This window comes from Magallana gigas, chromosome 8 (assembly GCF_963853765.1).
Source record: "Magallana gigas chromosome 8, xbMagGiga1.1, whole genome shotgun sequence".
Lineage (NCBI taxonomy): Eukaryota > Metazoa > Mollusca > Bivalvia > Ostreida > Ostreidae > Magallana > Magallana gigas.
Genome location: NC_088860.1, coordinates 44,312,998 through 44,331,613, shown reverse-complemented (window position 1 = coordinate 44,331,613; position 18,616 = coordinate 44,312,998). Strand labels below are relative to the sequence as shown.

Here is an 18,616-nt window from a genome sequence, read left to right as displayed (position 1 = left end):
TGTGAGAGATTTTGGCATTCATAACAATCAGTTGTCATATTTTGCATCAAAAGCCATCTTTGATAATCTAAACATGACTTGTTACATGCAGTAACGGTTTTATTGTAAACACAATTTTCTTAACAAGTAGTTGTTAAGAAAATTTTATGAATCACAATCTGCTACTGATTGTTAAAAGTGGATTTTAGCAGTGTCAAAATAATTTTTATTTAGTTTGTAATAGCTATTCTTAACAATCAGTTGTTAAGAAATGCAAGCTTGGAATCTTCTACCTTACAATTTTCTGAATTGTTTCTCGTTGTATTTTTATTCACAATTTTTGATAAGCCTTATGTCTTGAAATCGTCTATTATGTTTTAAATAAGCAGTTGTAAGGCAGTAGCTTAAACGTGGTATTCTTAACAAGCAGTTGTTAAGAACATTCTTAAACCTTACTCTTGCAGTGATGAGGGAAAGCTGATATTTTCCCTTCACAATTCATGAGTTGTCAGACCATGCTTGGTTCTTTTGTTGTTATATTTTTTTAATACTGAAATCAATTTTCTTAACAAGCAGTTGTTATTCATTGGAAATAAAAACTTTATTAAATGTGCATTGTTTTCAGTTGTTTTCTATGTAATTAACAACCAGACAAAGAATTTGATCAAATGGAATTGATCAAGTTAAAATGGAATGTGTTAAAGATGACAAGGTTTGAGCCATCAGTAAAGAAGGTCCTATCATATTTTAAAGAAGATATGGCGTTAGATTTTTACAGGCACTGTTGGCAAGTTTATTCACAGCTGAAAAATTAAAGAACTATCCATAGTACACTTTCCTACCAATTTCAAGACCTTGAAAAACTTACAAATTCAAGAAGCTTATTTAAACCCTTTACACTGTGTTCATATACCAGGAGAGATATGCTGGTAGATGTAATACATTATCATCACCTGCAGAATAATCATTATTCAAACAGTCTACATACATGTATACAGAAACAAAAACCTGCCTTTTATTCTTGCAACAAAGATGGAACAACAGCATTGGGGAATTATTTCAGACATTTTCAATCCCCAATTTTTCGCAGTTACCGGTATGTAAAAAGTCACCAAAAAAATTCGCATCCCAATTCATGTAACCTGCATGTTGATTTCAGTCCTTGTAAAAGAAAATATTCAGAAAAAATAATATTCAAACATCAGCATATCTGCTTAGTCAAGATTTCAATGAAAAAGACTGCATCTGAATTCACAAGTTTAGGGGAAAAAATTGAAAAACTCTAAACTATCAGTTATAACATCTCCATATCTTAATTATAATTGTAGAATATTATTAGACAATTCTTCATGCTTAATTAGCAAAGTATAAACAAAACAGCTTAAAACTATGTACAGCTATTTAAATTCTTAGTACACAATGTCCATCCTTTATCTGCTTCAGTGGACTTTTATTACTTGTTGACCATTTATTTACGAGTAGAGAAAATACCACAAAATACTGCAGTTGTCTGCATTTAATAAAATCAATGCATTCATTGACTGCAATAAAAAGACTCAAAGAGCGATGGCAGCTAATCACTAAAAGCCTTGTCAAGTCCAGAAGTGAAGGGTGGACTAGCTGAGAGAAGAATGATTCACATGATTTTTCAACTAAGACAACGAAGTTAACATCGTTAAAAACTCTGTGTCCACTTCAAGACAAATGCAAAAGGTTGATGCAGAAAAAACATTAATTAAACAGTTTGTTTACATTGAAAAAAATCAACTTCTTAATAGACAGTTATATAACAGATTTTCTCTGAAAAGAATATAGAAAAAATGTCTGCCTGATGTGACTTCATGTACACAGTGTATAAGAAAAAGAAATTCTAAAGGAATATGTAGCTTATAAGCTTGAATTCATACATCTTTAGGTTCATATATTTATGTGGATCCAAGGTATACAGAAATAACTTCAAAGAAACCAATGTAAAATCATTTATAGGACCATTAAAACAAGTTTTTAAAAACTCCTTTCTGAACATAAGTACATGTACTATGATAAAGCCATCCAAATAGTCAGATAAAAAGATATCTGGTGGAAAAAAAGAATAACATCACACTTCAAACTGCAGATTTAAGTCGGACAAAGACCTTGGCAGCCTTCACATCCTGAGCAACTTTTCTTAAGAGAGAACCTTGCAGAGCTCGAGAATCTGAAACCATATTGATGTTGAAACAAAAATTCATTGTATCAAACTTTAAAAACCTACATCCCTCAACAAATCTGTTTGTGTCAAACTTTTAAGGAAAAAGAAGACGAGTCCATCAGCTGTTTTTGGATTGGAGTCCCTGACACTTTGCCTTTTTTTGAGTCTCGTGACCAAGTCTGTCAGGTCTGGGGATTAAGTTGCTTCAGTTTGGCCTGTAGAGCTGCTATCTGTTGTTGAATCAAGGCAGCCTCATCAGCTGTCAAAAATACCCAACAATCAAGTACATTCAAAATTGAACACTATTTATATTAATATATTACATCTGTATATATAAGTATATTAAATGTCTGCAATAAGATATGTTCTGAAATACTGTAAGTATATTACATTTGGCTGGGTATTTTATTAGCGTTTTTGGCAGAATTCATGTTCCGCTAAATCAAGTACATTGCTAAATGCCATGCGTACATATACTAAAGAATAGTAACATTCAGATATACCCTAATTCAAATCTACACACCAATATATAATATGTTTACAGTATTCTGTTGGGCAACTCCATAATTGTCTTTTGTGGGCTTTTTTGCTCAACATCTTTATAAAACAAATTTTCTTCCCTTTTTTTAAAGCCAAAATTTGACAAATGCAACCAGTTTTTTTGGATAGTAACTCCCATACTGGATGGAACTAACATTTCAGTTCTTCTGATTTATTAAAACACAGATGATATACAAATTATTAAACAGTCATGTATACGTGTAAATCTTTCCGTCTTAAGTTCATTTGTCTATTTACATTAATGTAATACCATTTTGTAGCCTACTGGAAGCCCTTAATTGGTTAATGAATTGAATTGAACGTTCACCAGTCCTTACCTGTGTTGGACTCTGACTCTGCCACCCCGGCATTGACCAGGTACTCCCCCACATCTACCTCCCTCACCCCCGCCTCCTCCTGTACCTTCTGGGTGAGCTGGAGCACCAACGTATCCCCCCGCCGGTCACGTAGGCAGGCGTCAAGGGGCTGGTTCAGGAACTGACCTAGTTTCTCTGAGGCTGCATTTGACCAGGATCCTTGAGGAGCTATGACGCCTGGAAATGATACAGATGGAGTTATGTTACTGAGAGGTTGCTCAAAGATTGTGCAATGTCTGAAAACCATTTCAAAATGAGACTACAATATGATTATTTATCTTAATATTTCGAAATCTAAATCTTCCAAAAACAGCCCCCCGCCCCTCTTTTGAAACAAGATTTAAAATATAGAGATTAAGAGAGTGAAAGACAAATCCTGTATAAAGGAATAACATTAAATACTAGTATTCCTGTGTTTTACCATGGAGGGCACATTTAAAGGCAAGAATTGGGAGCTCTGTAAAGTCGGGCTTCATTGGTCGGAGCTGTTCCCCGGGAAGTATGGCTCGGTTCCCAAAGTCTACATACTGCACATTGTAAGACCCGTTGGGGAAGGTCTCTGTAACCACACTCCTGTACCAGCCCCCGTCTGCTGTAAACAGAACACAGTTCTTCTATTTAACATGTCAAAGATAATGTCAGAACAGCTGCATACATTTAATAGATGGTTACTGGGCTTTCAGCTTGACTTTCCAAAGGTCAATTGAGAATTTGCAGTTTCACTGATTTAATACATTTCTTAAAAAAAAGCAACTAAAAAAATAATTGTTTGACAGCATTAGTTAGCGGTGCTCTGCTGGACAGAACCTCTGTATTGTCATCCTCCTCCTGTTGTGTTTAAGCTTAGAAATGCAAATCACTTATTGACAGAATAAACTGATACAATTTTCTTCAAACACCTTTGTTAAAAACTTTTTCAAATTAATACAATCAGACTTGTTCTACATCCAGAAAACTGCATTTTTAAAATTATGACCAGGGCTTGAACTTAAAATAAATTCACTGGTCGCTTCAACTTAAATTTTTTCTGGTTATTTGAAAATAAGTGGATTACAAAGACTGGACTACAATGGGTGGATTACAAAGACTGGACTACAATGGGTGTATTACAATAGATGGGTGGATTACAAAGGGTGGACTACAATAGATGGGTGGATTACAAAGACTGGACTACAATGGATGGGTGGATTACAAAGAAGACTCTTACAAGAGGAGCAGTTGTAGAAGGCACAACACATGTCCCCCACAATGTACTTCTGGCCGGGATCACTAGGTTCTGTCTCGCAGTACAGCATCATGGACTCCATCATCAGGGCCAGGCTAGCAAAAGCTGTCAAATCAGCAACAGTTCAGTATGTAGACAAATCAATAAACAGAACAAAATGGATATAGTGTTATGTTTGAAATATTTTTAACATTAAAAGGAATCATTTAAATTTGTTGGGGCCCAATTCAGTGGACTGTAATTAAAAGTTTGTTTGGGTGTAATTTTGTGGATTTTCTTCCTATATAGGAGTAGTGACTGTTTCATATCTTGTTAGATGCTGATACCAAAATTATGGTGACAGAAATAATTTTAAATACATTCATGATATTAGTCAAGAGAAACACATACATGTACTATGAGGCACAACATACCGTAAAACGGGTAATTTTTACTGCTGTAAATTTTTACGAATTTGTCATAAAATAGGGTGATTTGAATTTTTACGCGTTATTTTTTACGAATTGGACATGTCCGTAAAAATTAAAATCATCTGTAATTGTGTTTATACTAGGGATGTCAAATCGGTCAATTTTTAGTACTCGCTTGCTCGGACGTTTTTCCGATCGAGTACCCGGGTACTCGGTAAGAGTGTAAATAAATATGAACAAGTACATTGATAACTGTAAAAACTTTGGTCACTTTTGTAGAAATTCCTTCTTATGTTTAAGACGAGTGTGATTTAACATGTTTGTCGTTCCCCCCGTATAGAATAAGTTTACTTGACGCACAGCTGACATTTTACGTATTTGAATCTTCAGTTCTTTTAAAATATTTCCAGACCTTTGAAGTCGATGGCGGCATTTTAGGTCTGTTCAATTTCTCTACTGTGTGCTATTTAATTTATATAATAGACTATATAAACGACGAAGTTCAGTGAAAACAAATCATTAAAGTAAGCCAAAAATAAGGGTAGAAGACAGCCAAAGGTGAGAAAGGCTAGGTAACAGGTGCTTGGTCACGATAATTACTATATAAACACTGCCACAGGCGATTACGGTCATTTAGCATATTTAGAGGCGTAGGAAATCCTGATTACTCTATGTACAAGTGCAATGGACATTTTTTAAAAGTTTTAAAACCGATGTTTTAATGCATTATTTAATAAACTTGGAAATATTAAAAAATATACATCCGAGTAACTGAGTACCGATTTTAGTATTCGATACTCGGACGTTCGATCAAGTACCCGGTTAACCGGGTACTCGTTGACATCCTTACTTTTTACATTTAACTTTATTTCATATGTGATATACACTTTACTTATTCCTATTTATCTGGGTATCATCATTGATGTACACCATGTGCTCGTCTCAGTTCGATTTACCGGGATAAAAAGAAAGACAACTTCATTTCAACATTTTTTTCTGTCTCTCCTTCTTTCTCTCCCAACCAAAAAAGACATCTAGCTACTAACGTGGCATTATATGTAGTTTTAAAAAATAAGATCTGAACTGTTATCACCACGTGACCAAAAACGCTCAAATATACCTACAGGTACAGCCGTCAGGGACTGAGCTGAAGGTCATAAGCATTACTCTCATACATACGATGTAGAAATTTACGTGCGGTGTTTGTTTACTTCTGTGAAAATTTACGCGTTTAATTTTTACGGATTTATAAAACTCGTAAAAATTAGTAAAAATTAGCAGCACGTAAAAAATACCCGTTATACGGTAATATGAGGCACAACATAATATGAGGCACTACATTTACAATCAAAGTAAGCAGCTTATACACAGACCTTGTTGATCGGCCATCTGACAGAAGAACTCGTCGGGGGAATCTATAGAGGTGATGACCACACTAAACTCCTCCCTGGGTGGTGTCACATGGGCCATGTCCCTCAGGCGGATGTTGGAACTCTGAACCATTGGGGCCGAGTCACTACCGGCTCCTACCTCTGTCGCAGTTGGTGTCACCGCACATTGTGGTGTGTCTTTGATCGGCACGGCCTCCTGAGTATTCTGTTCAAGCGACGGACTTCCAGTGGAGAGTTCACACTGTTGGATGGTCTGGAGTACTTGTTCGTTGATATTCTCACCGTCCTGATTAAACAGAACCACCTCATGCAGCTCACCCTCCACCGCCACCACCTCCATCTGTAACAGGTTGTTTGCGGTGAGTTCAGCAAACCGCTGTAGAGCTGCCACCGGTTCACTCTCTCCCAGCCCCGCCAGTTTACAGTGGATCCCAGAATTAGGCACGGACAGGAAGGTGGGGTCGATCTCCCGGAGAACCCCTCCCTCTACCAGGTCCTTGTTTCCAAAGTCAATAAACAACACCCTGTACACCGACTCGTCCATCACTTCCAGCACTCTAGCTCGGTACCACTTCCCATCCACTGCGAATTTGGTCAAGACAAGTTCGTTATCTCGAGCCTTGTATGGGATGTATGGCGTCTGACAGAAAGTTTCGAGTTTTGTTTCAAGGTCAGTAAGCGCCTCCTTGTAAGGAGGCCCCACTAGTTGTACATAGAAAGAACTGAAGCTGTCCATGTCCACAAACACACAGGGTTCCCTGGGTCCATTCACCGTTAAGACACGCGGCACAAAACCGGCCGGCAATTCTCTCAACCTCTCCGTGATATCCTCCACTTCCTCAGTGGATATTTTCACCTCATACAAATCACTCTCTTTCTTCACAGCCACAATGAAGCTAATACTATTTCTCACCATTTCTTCAAACTTTTCAATGAGGTTAGGTGAATTAAGATCAATGGAGCTGGATAAGGAACAATGAATGGCTTGCTTTGGCATGAGGGTGAAAGAGTCATCTAGTTTGCGAATCTCCTCCTTCTGCACTTTGACAATATTCCCATAGTCCACAAATTGTACGTCGTATGTATCACCCTCAACCAGTAGTACCTGAGCTCTCAACCATTGTTCTGTGGCAGAGAATTGACAACACACTTCCTCCCCGACCGCTGGGCTGTACGGCTCAGGGATCCCCGCACAGTAAACACTGATCTGTTCTAGGAAGGCGGTGAACCTTTCCCGGCTCTCCTCTGTGTAGTAATGTGCATGGAAGGAGCCCAGACTGAATATGTTAGTGATCAGAAATGGAAGCTTCCTTCCATCCATAGGCATGTCAAACTCCGGGATCTTCCTCTTCCCAGAGGCCACTGGCTCAGACTTGGCAGCAGCTTGACTCTTAGCCACTTCTGCTGCGTTTGTTGATGCTGCCGCCACAGGAGGTGGTGTAGAAAACGAGCTAGTGCCTAACAGAGCGTCATTGATACAAACACCATCATCTCTGAACATCTTAACACTGTACATGTCATCCTCCTGCGATACAGCTTGAAACGATAGTGTTCCTCCCATGGCAAGCTCCCCAAACTTTGGATTCAGATCCTCTGAGAGAGGCCCCGGTGCGGACAGTCTGCAGTGAACAGCTAGACATGGCAGCTTCACATACTCTGGCTTCAATTTACGAATTTCACTGACAGCAACATTTTCAGAATTTCCAAAGTCCACGAAATAAACCAAATAAGAGTTGCCATCTAACTGTTTTAACACTCGAGCCCTATACCACAGTGAATCAAGAGAATATATGGCACACACATCATCACCTACTTCAGGTTGGTATGGTGTTTTATCTTCACCAACTTTTTCAAGTTGAGTCATCAAAGCTTCGATTTCTCCTTTCCTGATTATTTGCAAATGGAAAGAATTCAGACTAGTAAATTCAATTATGGAGCACTGTAGCTGACTCCCATCCAAAGGAACAGCAGCTTTCTGAAACTGCAGCCTGCTGACTGTAGAAGTAGACCCAGTGGTAACCGGGGAAGTAGCTGCTGTACCTGATGAAGAAGCGGCTGAGCTTGTAGCAGAAGCAGCAGCCTGGTTGGTAGAACTAGCTGCTGAGGTTGCTTCATCAGGAAACAACTCTACAATGGTCTGGTTAACACTGCTGCCATCCTCCATAACAACCTCGACTTCCACTGGGTCGGTATTATTGGAACCCTTCAGTTTGATCTGCACTGGCTGGTTGTACAAGCTTGCGAATACTTGCAGAAGGTCTGGTGTTTCCATGGACTTGGTCACGGAAGCCATTTTGCAGTGGACACTCTGATGGGGATATTTGGACAGAGCTGGATCAAATCTTCGTATAGCATCTTTGCCTACCTTCTCCTTATTGCCAAAGTCTGTGTACAGCAGCATAACTTCATCTCCTGATACATTCAGGACTCTCGCCCTGTACCAACTCTTATCTTCAGAAAACTGGCCCAGGACCATCTCACCAACAGTTGGGTCGTAGGCAGATTGATCTTTGGCACAGATCTCTGCAACTTCTTTCATAACCTTCTCAAGATCTGTCCCGCGGTAGACGTAGAAAGAGGCCATAGAATTTATAGACATCATAACACAGGAAGCAGGACTTCCATCTTCTGGAAAGGTCAGAGACTCAATATCCCCCGCCATCACTCGGGTCGGAGTCGAAATCTTGGGGATCAACACAGAAACTAATTCTCCTTGATCACTCAAAAAGTCCACCACTGCTTTCCCTCCCTTTCTGCCTTTGTAAACGAGACTGAGCTCCCTTGGATTGTCTTTGTAGGTCAGTTGATTAAATATCTCCTCGACTTTGTCGTTAGCCATCCCAGCATCCAGGCCCACCTGCTGACAGGGTACACAGAACACAGGCTGTTTCTGGCAAAGACTGGTCGCCTGCCGAAGGTTTTTAAAAGGAACCAATTCACAGTTGCCGTAGTCAATGAAGAAGACTTTGGCTGCTTGACCAGACAGACTAAGGACTTCGGCTCGATACCAGTTGTTGTCATATAGTCCATAGACCAGCTCCCCGACCCTCTTCGGTCTGAAATCATATGATAATGTGTCATTACAATCAATTGTACATGCATAAGATACTGAAGTCCACAAAAAATAGGTTTATTATTTCCTACTTACTTTAATTTTCTTTCCACATTTAAACCGAAATAAAAGTTTACACATTACAAATATCACAATTGGATTTTTTCACAGTATTTAAACCCGCTATAGACGTCAACACTTTGAAAAGGGTAGATACGAAAGTCTGTTTCTTTTCAAACTGTCAGACCAGATTCTCAATAGGCAAAGAAATACTCACCGATAGAACTCCATCTGCATAGCAGAACACTCCTCCTGCACCTCATTAAAGAACTGGGCGAACACGTCGATGGCTTGCAGCCCCTGGGCGTGGAGATTTTGGGGACCTTCCCTCTCTGTGATGAGCACCAGGTACCTCTCCCCCACCGTCCACCCCTCACACAGGCTAGCTAGTTCTTTGGCATCTACGTCTATGCTGTGGATGACAATCATTGATAAATATACAAGGCAAAAAAATAAAGTATTGGTACTGCTGCATCAGGTTAAATGTTGCTCCATTGATGAATTTATATGAAAATTGAGTTATTCCTGTTTATCAACTTGAAACCTGCCTGCTGCAGTATAATTTTTAGTTTTTAGTTAAAGAACTCATATTTGGCCTAATTGCTGCATTCTAGATGTGAATGACGTGATCATTATCAGACACTTACAACTGAGGCCCTCTGGTCTGTGGCGTTGTCTTTGTCTGTGGTGTTGTCTTTGCTGCAAGCCCTGAATTTATCAGTGTCTCACCAACATCCTGACCTGTCATTACAGAGAAAAAGAAAACAGAGCATTTTCTTATTTTCTCTTCTCCTCATTCTTTTTGATAGACCATCTTAACTAGAAGGATTGAATATTTTCTTTTTTGTTTGCCAATATTGTGAAACATGTTTTAACCAACATTGATTCAATGGAAAGGACAGCTGATGCATTTTAAAGAAGTGTCAAAACTAAATCAAACTCCATAAAATTGGATATCATTAAATCATACAGGCTTTCCTGCACCTGTATATAAATTAAAATTGTTATTAAAACTACAGCACATCAGTTGGTGTTGGTTTATGCAAACTTTTTTGTATTGTTACTAAGCTATCCGTTGAACTACAGAGTCCCCCCTTACCGTTAGCGTCCAGCACATTGACTAGCGTCCTGTCCCCGTCCCTGGCGGTACACGTGACCTGGTACATCTTCATACTCGTCTGTGTGGGGGGCAGCAGCTCCTTGACTCGGTCCACCGCCTGCTGACTCCAGAACTGACTGTCCATCTGTGGCCCCACTCCATCCAGCCCAACTATAACAGCCTAATGAAGAATTCAATGACAAATACAATAATAAATGGTTAAGGTTCATACCAACAATGACAATTTAATGAAAGCAATAAACACAATGTTACATATAATTGATAATGAAAAACACAAGGTCCTACTACATGTAAGGCAACTATAACAGACTGATGAAATCAAATCATATATGTATGCAAAAAGATAGAAATTGTACATTTTTTTCACAGTGAAGTAAACCATAAACATGTATATGTATCAAGTCATGACACATTCTAATAAAATGTGAGGAATAATTATCCTCGTAGGATTGTAAGATTGAGGCACATCTTGCAGATTTTAAAATCTCACTTTTATTTTTTTGACAAATGTAAACTAAAGAAACTTGACAAAAATCTGTTCACGATTTCATATGTAGGGTTCCACCTCCCACCCACCTGTCCAGGCAGAGAGCACCACTCGGGTCTCAGCTTCCTAAGCTTGCTGCAGGGCACCACCTCCTTGTTGCCGTAGTCTATGTAGGTAACAGTCACATTCTGGTCAAGGTCACAGGCATCCACTCGACAGCGGTACCAGCTGCCGTCCACAAACTGACCGGCATAGAACTCACCAACAGCTGGGGCCGACACATTGGTGTGGTCTCTGTCTAACACCTGCGAACAAACATCACAATGTCAATCAAACACAATGATGTCAATCAAACATAAAGATGTCAATCAAAGTTTTTTGGACCGAGTTGGTTTATATTTTGATCATATAAACTACTTCAGATTACCAAAACTTTAATGACAGCAAACATGTCATATCTCTGGAATTGAGTTTTAGCAACATTGTCAATACATCAGGCTTGGGGCGAATTACATTGTAAAGTAATGCATTACATTACCATTACTTCATGAATTTGGGCATTAAATTACCATTACCATTACTTGATTTTCTTGAAGTAATGCATTACATTACCATTACATGAGTAAAGTAATGCATTACCATTACCATTACTTTTTTTTTTAAAGTAAAGCTAATAAAGAGTTTTTGCAAATGTTTCAAATATACAACACTCCTTAACATATCTACAGCTTCATGCTCAGTATCAGGTTCAAATTCAATGAATAAACAAAAGTCATTCTTTATTTGCTCAATATATAATCATATTGTGGCAATATGAACAACATATTACATAAGTAAAATGATATTTATAGACATTTGGCACGATACAATATCAGATATGAAATAGAGACACAGGATAACATGCGTAACAAAAACAAATAATGTAATAATATAGCGGTTTTTAAAAGCTAAATATAGATATATTCCCAGATTACACAAATCTTTATAATTTTGGACACTTAATTTTATTAATTTATAAACAGATGATTTTTCCCAGTTATAATTCTTAATACATTTTAGTCGTATTTCTTTTTACGGGGGACACTTTAAGACAAAAGATTGCTGTTGCACTTTATGATCGAAGTTTCAAAAGGTTCATCTTTTAACTGCATCCTGTTAGTTTGAAAATCTTCCCAGCTATACTAAATAAATGTTTTACAGGAGCAGTCGAAGCTTGGACTGAAAAGTACTGTTTGACGATCTTTATCTTAGGATATATTAAGTGCAATAATAGAAAAAATACATGAATCTTGTATTTTCTATCAGTCCAAACTAATGTACAGTGTAATTAATATACAAGAGAGAGAGAGAGACAGACAGAGAGAAAGAGAGAAAATAAGTAAGATTATTTTCAAATGGGTTATAATATTGGAAGTGATATTGATTTTCATCATGGATGGACAGTGCATTCATCATGCTTTCAAAGGTGCATGTCTGTCTCCTATTCTATTGTGACATAGCGAAAGGAAGGGGATTGGGGTGTTTAGCACTTCTTATAACAATAGATTGTTTTGATACTTAGATTATCCTTGGGGCATAGTGTGTTGTTGACACATTTCTTATTGAAGTGCAAACTAATTGGAGTAAATTGTTTAAATGATTAAAAACTCTTATCTTAATAACAACACTCTCTGTTATGAAATTGTGCTGTTATCTTTAGTAATATAAGTAATATAAACAATTCAAAAATGAATTTTAAAAAACTTTTTTTAATAAAACATGTACAATTAAAACATTTTTTTCTTAATTATAATTATTTCTTTGTTCTTTCAAAATAAATTTAATCAAATTCAATTTCAACTATTCATTTATTCATCACATTTTTTAAAGCGAACATGCATACATGTAAATATGCATAGTAATGCAAAGTAATGCCATGTAATGCCAGCATTACACTAGATTTTGTAAAGTAATGCATTACATTAGCATTACTTGTAATGCTAATTTTGAGGCATTACACATTACTAGAATTACTTTGAAAACATGTAATGCATTGCAATGCATTACCATTACATTTAGCATTACCCCAAGCCTGCAATACATGTACATTTAGTATTACAGGTAGCATTGGAAGTGAAAAATAAACAAAAACATTCAACATGCACACTTCCAAAAGCTACATCTATCATTCTTGCATAACTAGCATAACTCATTCTAATGTTTTAAGTGAACCACAAGGAAAAACACAACCCCTCATACTACAGGTCTGCATAATACAATGGTCAACCATAAAATGGCCGTCTAATGATAAGAAAAGCGCTGACCTCTTTCATCCTGGCGTCGTTGTCCTGTAGAGCCTGCATGTCCTCCATAACGGGGAACTGGAAGATGATTCTGCCCGGGTCATCAATGTCCACCAGTACAAGCTGAGGACCAGAAACCAACAGCACTGTTACTAGTATACTGTACCCAGGATAAACTCATTAAATATATCTACTACAAGGGCTAGAGGGTTATGGCCATTTTTAAACTATATTTATCTCCTTTAGTACAAAATCTTCCTATAAAAATATATGAATATTTTCAATTTCTAAGTTTAAATTCATGGAATTTTTCTCTACAGCTCACAGGCCAAAAATACCATATTTAAAATTATGAAGCAGATTTGACGTGATAGTTTGTTGACCATTCCCTGACACCTACCTGTGACTCCTGTCCAACTTCTAACTGCTTCATTGTGATTTTGGCCACCCAAGAAGAATTCAATCTCTGTGATTCTGTAAAATCAGAGTCCAAAATAGAAAATGAAGTCATTTTAATATCATTCACTGCACATAAAAGAACACAGTTTAGAAAACATACAATGTTACCTGAAAATTTTATTTAAAAAGATGCTAAAATGAAATAACATTATGAACATAATCATTGTAGATAATTAAATGCATATACATGTACTAAAAACCGATGCCTCTCTACCTGTCTACAGAGAAACATCACACATCTTACCAGTAGGTGGGCTGGAGCGGACCCTTGAAGGAGGAACAGAGGAACTGGGGGCAGGGCTGGACTTGGGGGGTACAGAGGACTCCTTGCTGCTTTGTTGGGGTGAGGGCTGACTCTGTCTCACCCCAGGGGATGCCTGACTTGACTGTGGCCTGACTCCCTGGGATCTTGTTTGGTCCCTCCTGACCCCTGGGGATACCTGACTGGGGCCATTGGTCGGCTGGCTGACCTGGGGAGACATCTGCTGAGCACTCTGTTTACTGTACTGTTCTCGTACAATAGTTCTGGCATAAGCCTTCATCTCCTAAAAGAGGCAAGAATACACTTACATGAAATCAGGCGAGCTCAATAAAGCGTGCGATAAAATTTGTGTTGCAGGTATAGGGCATTTAGGCGAGCTCTTGCAAGCGCTTGCTTTGTTGATCTCGCCTCATAGTCATTCTCAAGTTGATGAGTTCATCCCCTTACCTCTCCCATATGAAAGAAAATATATATCATTTCGAAAAATTTGAAATAAATGCTAAGTTTTAAACTTTCAATTATAGGCAAGGTAAAGATGCCGGGATAACTTTGAAGCTAAATGCTTTATCACTGTTCACATATTTGTGGACATCCCCTTAAACAACCTACCTTTGATGCAGCATCATCTCCGATGTCCACTTCAAATCTGCTCTCAAATTCATCTTCTTCCAGCTTTTTCCTGAAAACATTTGTAAATAAATTAAAGTATAAAAATGCACTATCCTTAACAGACGAAATTACTGAAAGCTTCCACAGATGCATATACATGTATAGAATAAAAAATATCTAATATGCCTGCTACTGGTACTTTGTATAGAAACATGAAAAGCAATGCACATTGTTACTTGTATAAATCTTTTGACGAAGATTTTTTACAAACTGAACTAACCTCAATCTAAAGATTTGTAGATTCACTGGAAGCATAGCTGCAATAATGTTGCCCTCTCTGTTTTAATTCTTTCTTTTTTTTGGGGGGGGGGGGGGGGGGGGGGGGGGGAAGGAAAGAGAGCTACAATTCCACAGGATCTCTGTAATGGTGCAAGTGCGGGAGTGATTCACTCCCACAACTATTTCGGCTAAAATCATATATAAATGACAATAACATTTGCATTCCTTACCTGAACTCAAACACAGTAGTTGTGTATGGCACACATTAATCCAAAAATATCAAGTATAGTCCATATACCATGTATTTTTTGTGCATGTTTGTTCGCCATGTTTACTGACCTTAAAATCCCATAAAATCACAAGAGATTTTAAAAATCATATATCTGAAGGAAGTCAAGTATAAGAACAATCTTTTCAGACCAAGTCAGCCATATGAAAAAGTTAATTTTGCACCATTACGGAGATGCTGTGGAATTGTAGCCCTCTCCAGTACACATCAGAAATTATAAAAAAAAAATTGAGAGGGCTACATTATTGCAGCTACTGGAAGCAAAGCTTTGACTAGTGATTATACTAAGTCTGACACTATGTCTGTGAAGCCATGACTACTAGTGTATAAATATTTAAGCTACATCAAAGAAATTAATACTAATGCTTTATCCACACAGCGGGGGCGGTGCTCCTCCCAGGAGATCACTTTTTATGCTATATCCACAGCAATATTTACGAAATATCCACACATCCAAGGAGGATCCTCCGCTCAGGAAATAAATACTGACGATATTCCACACTAATACTTACACTATATCCACAATAATATGCACGCTATATCCACACAGTGGGGGCGGTGCTCCTGCTAGGAGATCACTACTTATGCTATATCCACAGTAATACTTACGCTATATCCACACAGTGGGGGCGGTGCTCCGGCCAGTGTTCCTTCTGACACTCGTGAGAACAGTAGGGCGTCTTACAACGACTGCACTGTAGGCTTCCTACAGACGGAAACAACTGCATCATCAATATGTCATAATGTGTTTAAAGGCTATTCACTGCAGTATGTTTATTTTAATCATGTTAACTGATTCAATTCTAATAATTTTTAAAAATACATAAAAAAATTTCCAATGAATAACTGTACATGTACATGTGTATTATAATGAAAATTACATAAGATAGACAGATAATGTGGACTTGTTTAACATTTGTTGTGGATTTACTTGTACGATAAAATGATTGAACACTTTCTTAGTTCTTGAGGATGTGAATTTGTAATATAGGGGCCCATAAAAAATAAACCATGGTCAAATCTAATAACTAGACTGTACATTTTTTAAAAGATAATGCACCAAGTTTAGGTCATTTTGATGGAACTTTTTCCATTGACGTGGTGTGTAAGAGGCCTGCTTGAACAGTAAGAAACAGTGACCAGAATCAGACTGATCTTGGAGAGCTGTCTCAACATACCTGTAGTCTTACATCTTGCACATGGGCGCGCCGTTATTTCAGTCGCTGGTTTTACTGTCTGACCACCTACAAAACAATCACAACAACTGTAATTATCTAATCAAATTCTACAGCAACTTCCACCAATCTGACAACTGGCTTATAGACAAACAGTGAAAATCTTCTTTTGGGCTACGCATGTGACAGATGTGCGATTTCTGGTAATGCTTTTTGCTGTATTTGTAATCATCAAAGAACCACAAATATAATAAAATCACCCAGTACACAACATTTGTCAATAATATATCAAGACATCTTCTTAAATCTTGCAAACATAGCCTCATTCTATTTGCTATATATGACTCTAACATTGTGTCAAAGACATACTTAATGAAACAAATCCCTACCTCTGCCTCCCCTGGGGGACCTGCCCCTCCCCCCTCTGTAGCCCTGCTTCTGGTAGGGGTTGTTCATGTGCCATTCCTCCCTGTATCCTCCCTGATAGGGACCTTCCATGTTGTTCCTGTACCCCCATGGCTGCTGGTAATTCATGTCATAGTGGCCATATCCCCCTCTCCCATATTCCATATTTCCCCTCCCCCTTCCAATATACCCTCTTCCCATACCATCATGGGTCATGTAGCCTCTTCCTCTGTTGTTGAATCCCATATTTCCTCTTCCCATAGTGTTGAATCCCATATTTTCTCTTCCCATGCTATTGAATCCCATATTCCCTCTTCCCATGTTATTGTACCCCATGTTTCCCCTTCCCCTGAAATTTCCCCTAAAATGGCCTCCCATTTCATTGCGCCCCTGCACGTAACGATGATCTCCATTGGATGTAATTCTCATAGGGGCATCTCCCGCGTATCCAGGGTGCTGATCGGGAGGGTAGAAATCCTGAGGCCCATTTCCTAGAAGGCCTCCGCCATTTTGTTTGGGGCTGATGTCCCGACCGCGGCCCATAGAATGAAATCGCATGCTAAGCTGACTGCCTCCTGGAGAATGAAAAAGAGAGGGGTCAATAGTGGTGGAGGCTTCCGATCTTCCACAGGACACCGCCGGAGAAACCTGGGCCAGGGCACCTGTCCAACAGAAGGAGAGCGTTACCACAGTATACAGTGCTACCACAGTAGGTCAATTCTGTATTGCGTCTTGTCAATTAAAAAAAAGAAAACCTATACATTATATTGCAGATTCCTTTATACAAGCAAGTTCTCACTTCTACCTTTTTTTATCAGATTAGAGAATATGAAATCACAAGTGCCAAATTTTCCATTTAGTAACTGTCAGATACATGTATGTAATTAAAGAGAGATCTAAAAATCGGCTAGTTGCACTTCTCACGATATTATGCAGAAAGTAATTCCTCGTGTTGTACTAGAAATTTACCATATGTTACCATTAAAATTGACTACATGTACATGAGTTCTCATTTATTTTTAAAAAATGGGAAAAATCAAGCAGTGCTATCTGTTATCATCGAAATGTTGAATTTCTCAAAGTTAAAATTGTTTGGCTTAATATTTGTGTAATTTTCATAGGCACATCTCTTCTCTGAGTAGAAAGTAATCTCCAGCAGATTATATTTTAATTCAGGGTAAGAGGAAAATGGGACACTGCATTCAGTTTGGCTTATGTAATTTGTACAAAATATATGTTAATTCTCAAGAGACCCTTTCTTTTAAGGTGGCTCACTACACCTTGAAATATTTTCTCAAATCAGCAGAAAATTACTTGATTGTTGTAGATATCATAATGGATAAGAAGTATTTAAGGCAAATAGGCAAAAAATGTGGAATTTTGGATGAAAAATTACATTTTCGTAATTCAGTAAACATGAACAAAAGCTCTAAGTGTATTCGAACTCATGATCTGTGGTTCAGAAGCCCAATACTTCAACCACTGAGCTACGACGATATACAACCAAACTGAACGATAAAAATAGTTTAACAAAACATTCAAATCGCCATCTTGTGACGTATTGTCGTAAAAAGTATAAGTCTAGTAGTAGTGAGGTACCTTAAGAGAAAAGCATGTTTAAGTTCCCAAAAAACAACGTTAATGCACAACACAAACAGAAATAATCTCTGGGAGTGCTTACTCCTAATGTAATTAAACAAGGAATTCTAGCCGACAATACCTTTGTCATTATATACAACAAAAATATAAATACAATGTAATGTAGAAATGTCAAATGATGAAGACAGAACTTTGTTGGAGACAGAGACTGCCTCCTTGTACCTGGGGCTTCTTCATCTCCCTTTATCTGCTCTCCTGCCAGGTAAATCAAAACTCGTTAACAGTGTACAGACACATAGCAAGACAACATTCACATAACCGTTAAAGGGGCATGGTCATGATTTTGGTCACATTCTATCTTTCTGTTTTTATTATGTACAATGCTTTTCCAATGACCAAATGAAATTGGAGAGTCAGTAGTGAAG

General features: G+C 38.0%; 1 protein-coding gene across 4 annotated transcripts in view; it reads right to left on the bottom strand.

Moving 5' to 3' along the window:
- Positions 1-1,033: 1,033 nt before the first annotated feature.
- The window catches only part of LOC105327415 (tudor domain-containing 6), a 23,937-nt gene continuing 6,354 nt past the window's right edge, over positions 1,034-18,616 (bottom strand). Inside the window, exons 10-26 of one of the 4 annotated variants that reach the window (XM_066069517.1) lie at positions 18,414-18,446; positions 16,577-17,254; positions 16,191-16,256; positions 15,622-15,718; positions 14,445-14,514; positions 13,818-14,118; positions 13,515-13,588; positions 13,136-13,237; positions 10,922-11,137; positions 10,325-10,505; positions 9,873-9,966; positions 9,443-9,637; positions 6,096-9,169; positions 4,295-4,417; positions 3,509-3,676; positions 3,049-3,264; positions 1,034-2,429 (exon numbers count right to left, since the gene is read on the bottom strand). In XM_066069517.1, the coding sequence (XP_065925589.1) occupies positions 2,353-2,429; positions 3,049-3,264; positions 3,509-3,676; positions 4,295-4,417; positions 6,096-9,169; positions 9,443-9,637; positions 9,873-9,966; positions 10,325-10,505; positions 10,922-11,137; positions 13,136-13,237; positions 13,515-13,588; positions 13,818-14,118; positions 14,445-14,514; positions 15,622-15,718; positions 16,191-16,256; positions 16,577-17,254; positions 18,414-18,446 (5,765 nt within the window). In that variant the 3' untranslated portion in view covers positions 1,034-2,352. Of the gene's footprint in view, positions 2,430-3,048; positions 3,265-3,508; positions 3,680-4,294; positions 4,418-6,095; positions 9,170-9,442; positions 9,638-9,872; positions 9,967-10,324; positions 10,506-10,921; positions 11,138-13,135; positions 13,238-13,514; positions 13,589-13,817; positions 14,119-14,444; positions 14,515-15,621; positions 15,719-16,190; positions 16,257-16,576; positions 17,255-18,413; positions 18,447-18,616 lie in introns of all 4 variants that reach the window. The other 3 variants (XM_066069516.1, XM_066069518.1, XM_066069519.1) reach the window with 3 other exon arrangements.